Source organism: Nicotiana attenuata, chromosome 6 (genome assembly GCF_001879085.1).
Source record: "Nicotiana attenuata strain UT chromosome 6, NIATTr2, whole genome shotgun sequence".
Lineage (NCBI taxonomy): Eukaryota > Viridiplantae > Streptophyta > Magnoliopsida > Solanales > Solanaceae > Nicotiana > Nicotiana attenuata.
This window is the reverse complement of record NC_031994.1, coordinates 87,091,394-87,097,102: the sequence shown is the minus strand read 5'-3', so window position 1 is coordinate 87,097,102 and position 5,709 is coordinate 87,091,394. Positions and strand designations below refer to the sequence as shown.

The 5,709-nt window shown below is 32.1% G+C and overlaps 1 protein-coding gene across 1 annotated transcript; it reads right to left on the bottom strand.

The window, feature by feature from the left end:
* LOC109227384 (abscisic acid receptor PYL4-like) lies at positions 2,922–4,342 on the bottom strand. Its single transcript, XM_019392528.1, has 2 exons — positions 3,488–4,342; positions 2,922–3,356 (listed from the first exon to the last, which is right to left on the bottom strand). Exons 1-2 carry the CDS (start codon positions 4,107–4,109, stop codon positions 3,262–3,264), a joined length of 717 nt encoding a protein of 238 aa, XP_019248073.1. The 5' UTR covers positions 4,110–4,342; the 3' UTR covers positions 2,922–3,261.

Genomic DNA, 5,709 nt, shown 5'->3' with positions numbered 1-5,709 from the left:
AAACACCATATAAAATCATTATAGATGACGATGATGATGATGATGATGATGATGATGATGATGGTGAAGAAAGAGGATAAAAAGGCTTGAAGTGGTTTAAACAGTGGGTACAAGTATAAAAAACTTAAAAGTGGGTACATGTTAAATGGGGGCGACCAAATAGGGCGCCCTGTGCAACTTTTACATTCTTAAAAGAAGAATTAACCCAAATAACCACCTATCCAACCGCTTAAACAAAAAATAACAGGTAGAGGTATAATATATAATAATTTATGTATTATATGTGTATAATTATGTATAATCAATACATAAACTATGGGGGAAGTTACATGATATACCCGTTTATAAAACTCACTTTCATGATATACCTATGTTTTAAAATTACATAAAATATCTCAAAAATATTACACGGTATACCTCCATATATTCTAAAACATATCATAGTATTCTACTTTGGAATACAATCCAAACCTAACTTACCATATACTCTAATTTGGAATATAATATTCTAATTAAACAGACCATAATTTGTTAATTTGAAATATATTATTCAAACTAAAGATACCATAATATTCTAACAAAACATACTATAGTATTCTAGTTTAGAATACAGTATTCAAACAAAATATACTACAACGTTTTAATTTGGAATACACTATCCAATGCAAATATACAATAATTTTTAATTTAGAATACAATATTCAAACTAAACATACTACAGTATTCTAATTTGGATACAATATAAATTAAATATATCACAATACTCTAATTTGAAATATACAATATTACATTTTAGAATACAGTATGTATACATGATAAAATAATTTTATAAAATAGATATATAGAGTAAAATAAGTATTTTAATTGTATATGGTGTTAACTGATATTTTTAATGGGCATACTGTGTAGATTATCCTTTCTTTAGGTATCCTTATTTCAATTTCTCTGGTCAAGTAGTTCGACTTTTCTCGAACATGTGCCCTGGCCCTAATACGGAAAACCCCCGATGACACCATTTGCTATTATAAAAAGAACACTAGAGTATATTAAAATGTTTCCATTTCACCAGCAGGTTCATTGTTCAGAAGCCATCAATTTTATTTATCGTCAAAAATAAAATAATGCAACTGGTGAGCCCTTCACCATAATGTGGTTGGTCAAAAATAAAAGTTAGACTAGACCAGTTGGAAATTAATAATCGACATTCGTTCATGGTGTCAATAGAATAACCCTGGTTGCCTACGGAAGTGGATATGTACTGAATTATTCATTGTCGAGTTAGTAGGAGTAGTTATCCTTTGGCTCGATTTTCCGAGGGTTGGTAACATTTTGCTGGGCGAAATTGAAATTAGCCAGATTTATGAGTGGTAATTAAAAAATAACCATAATTTTAATCAATTTTCGATATATTATGTTTGAAACTTTTTGTATGCTAGAGTTTCAGCATAATATGCTGAAATTTCATACCCAGATACTCTAATCTCCAGTATATTATTTTAAAATTTTTTGTATTGCGACAAAATAATAACTATTTTTTAGTAACCATGCCAACGGTAGCTATTTTTTAATTATCAGTCTAAAAACTTACTAGCCCGTGTTATTTTAACTATTCTGCTTCTTACTAAAAAAATGTTACTCCATTTTGTTTAAGCAGCAAAAAACATGAGTTTATCTTTGATTCGTAAAGCACGAATTTACCGATCTAATTAATATCAAAACTGTTTCCATATTTGAGGTCTAAAGAAAGTTAAAAATCACAAATCTTATCCCATCTCCACCGTCAAGCGAAGAGGAAAAAATCACCAAAATAATTAAAACAAAATAAATTTCTAGCAAACAATCCCACACTACTCTTCTTAACCTCGTCAGTTTTTGATAAAGGTTTCAACCTTATCATTAGAGGTGTACATAGGTCGGGTTGGTTCGGATTTTACAATTATCAAACCAAATTAATTATGTCGGATTATTAAATTTAAACACCAAACCAAACCAATAAAATTCGATTTTTTCGCTCTCGATTTTTCTCGGGTTTTCGGGTTATTCGAATTTTTACAAATTTTCTTCCAATAAAATCTTTGTAGAACAAAGCATATAAATTGTGCTCAAAATATTTCTTTAATCCTAGTAAGATATAACTATATAAAGTATTTTTCAAGAAAATAATACAAAATATAAGATGTGTCATGGCATTATCCTAAAATATTCAACAATAAAGACAATAAAATTATATAATATATGTATATATTGCTAATTAAAAAGTCATAATCGAATAAACATATCTAAAAGTACCAAGTCATGCGAAAATAAGTAAACTAATAAGGGAGTATTAATTACATAACTAAACGCTAAAGAAAAAATAAAAATAGGTTATACATTTTTATCTAAATTATTGCAAAACAAAAAATAAATATTATACATCCCGTTCGTAATATTGAATTGAATATTTTTTGTTAGCATTATTGATTTGATTTTGATTTGGGCTTTTGTTAGCATTATTTAATTCACTAATGTTAATGGCTATAAAACTTATTGGAACATTCAAAAGTTCTAAGTCCAACCTTGAAATAATACCTTAAAAGATATTCATAATAAAATTTTTTAAACAATATTTATAAATTATATCACAATAAGTATATTTATATATTAATTATATCTTAAATTTATATACATGTAATGTCGGGTTGGTTTGGTTCCAGTTTGACTTTCTTTGGTTAAAACCAAACCAAACCAAACCAATTATGATCGGATTATTTTTTCCAACACCAAACCATGGTCGAGCTTTTTTTCTCGGTTTGACTCGGATTATCGGGTTCTTGAGATTTGTCGGTTTCCTTTATACACCCTACTTATCATGTCAGTTCCAATTTAATTTAAGCAAAGATGAGGGGAAGAACAATAATAGATATAAATTGCAACTCTAATAGGTAAAATGCACCTTCTATTTGATAAGTTAACAAAAGGCGAGAAAAAAACATAGAACAATTGCCTTCACCAGAATCGGGAATTCCCAAGATTTGCTGAGAACATAAGGAAGGAAGGAAAAGAAAATGAACAACTAGGAGGAATTTATGTGATGGTGACAACCAAGTATTCACGTACAGTACAGTCAAAATTTTTTTTATAATAGACTCATTTGTTCTGATTTTTTTTGGCTTATTATAAAAATTGATTCCGGAAAATATACCGAGTTATTTTTTATAGTAAATAGTTGTTATATAAAAACGAGAGGTGTAACTTTACTAGAATAATAATGTCATAGAATTATGAAACTATCACGTTGTAACATTTCCAAGAACCAACCTTACAGTCTTCGAAATCTACCGATCTATGAAGTTTCAGTTCTGGATCATCAGAATCTACAATAATAACAAAAACTCTATCCATCATTCAAAACTAACCGCTCAAAACAACAAACAAACCTAAATTAAAAGAGAGAATATGTACAAAATTTTAAAAACACATAATTAGACATGAGTAGTTAATTTACTCTTTCTTTTGGCCAAGTTTTCTGCTATCTGCGCCAACGATTGCAAATTGCACCGCACAATTGTATCTACAAAAACACATGTTTCTTCCTTAGTATTCCCTTGTGGAACATCAACCTCGTACGATTCCACCACCATCGTCACGTTATCGTCATCATCCGCTGTGTGCAGCGTCGTCACCGATCGGTAATTGTTAAGCCGATGATCGCCGCCGACGACGCTAAAGCTGAGTACGTGTTTTTCATCGTCTAAAATCTCCAACCTCTCCGTACTAGAAGCTGCGGGAAGGCCAGAAACAACGCGGACTTCCCTTAAGCTACCGACGTTCCCATCGCCGTCGATGACGTGGCAGCTTTTAAGAAAGTGCTTGTATGCTTGCGGGTTATCGAAGCGGCGGACGAGGGACCAAACGGTGCCGATTGGGGCGGAGATGGCTTGTACTACAGCGGAGCAACACTGATCGGGGCCCACAACGTGGGTGTGACAATGCAATACGTAGTCAGGGACAGAAACGGAAACGGGAGTGATCCATGTAGGCTGTGATTGTGATTGCTGTTTGTGGTAGTTACCGGCGAGTGTGGCGGTGCTTGGGTTGATTCTATGCAGCTGAAGTGAAGAAGGCATTTTATAAAATTCCTCTCTTCTTATGGTATGTACAAGAGATGAGAATGGAGAGTATATAAATGTCTAAAATGGAGATTATTATTAGAGATATATATCAATAACAAAATGTAAGTATATGTCTAGACTCTAGAGAGAGGAAAAAAGGAATATAAATAAATGTTTGTCAAGTTGTGATTTCATCGGAGAAAAACTCTTAAAGACAAAATATTAAAGCACACTGCTTACGCTGGCTTCGCTGCAAGTGGGATTATCAACTTGCTTAAAACTCATTTGGACGGAGTCTACTTGCAATTTGCCCTTGTCGTTTCCCTTTTATTACGTGATCCACCCTCTCTGTCTCTTTTCGTTATCCGAGGTTTCCTCTACTTAAATGACGAAACTAGCCCTTTCATTTTGCAATATATACAGCCGACGTACAGTTTGTAAGGCCTAAGGGATACGTCGCAGCTTTGATTCATCTGCCATCTGTCCCTAGATATTGCCACCGTGTTGATATTAGTGCATAGAAAAGAAAAAAGAATGCCACCCGATAAGAGAAGCAATTAAAATTCAGAACTCCTTTTTGTTTTCTTGATCGACCATTTTTCATTTACTTGCAATTATTAATTCCTTCTTTTCAATTTATATGATATTTCATCCGTTTAATTTAGATGAGATACTTTAATTCGGTACGACTAAGAAAAAGTTACGGGGTTATGATATATGGTTTTAAAAATTTAAAGGGTAAAAATTTTATAGGCTCATGATATTTTTATGACTATAAAAGTTTCTCTTTAAGGATAGAATAAAGAGTTTAAAGTTGAATTATTTTCAAAATGTGTCATTTTTTTCGGAACGAACTAATTGTATGGGTCAAAATCCGACCACAGAAATCTTGTCTAAGAGAGGATAACTAAGAGCCGGTTGGGCTGAGGTCACGCTTAAGAAGGAACCTATTGGCGAGCTAAGTGGTTAGGGTCGAGGTCGAGCACTCAAATCAGCCCAAACGGCTAGTTTAGTAATAAGATATTTTAGAGGAATATTCTACGAAATATTCTCTACACTTGTACTTTTAGTTAGGTAAGGGATATGTCCCATATTAGTAGGAATAGAGAGAGAAGAAAGGAGTATGCAATATTCTATATGATAAGCTCTCTCTTGAAAGGTTGACTCTCAAATAAATTACAAACATTGTCTTTACAAAAAGATTCGATTTGTTGTTGGTCCCAAGCTTTCTCACATCAGATCCAAGAAAGTTTTCTATATTCCCACGTTTGTTTGTCTTACACCATTGTGAGAGAGAGAATCATCCACCTCATTGAATATTTGGATGAATTATTCTCTCTATTTACATTTACTGCCATTTAATATATTTATTGCTTGTCATTACTCCATCATACATTTATAATAGTGCCAATAAACACCCCCTTGGTATGAAATAACTTTAAGTGCGCTTTTACGTTATTCACACTTACCAATTTCTGATCTAGGATTTATTATGTTTAACTAGAATTTACCCCTTATCATCTTATTTAATTAGTTTAACAAAAAGGCTTAACACTTTTTGGTCAAGCACTAATAAGGAAAGTGTGTCATCCAAATTAAAATAGAGGGAGTGTGT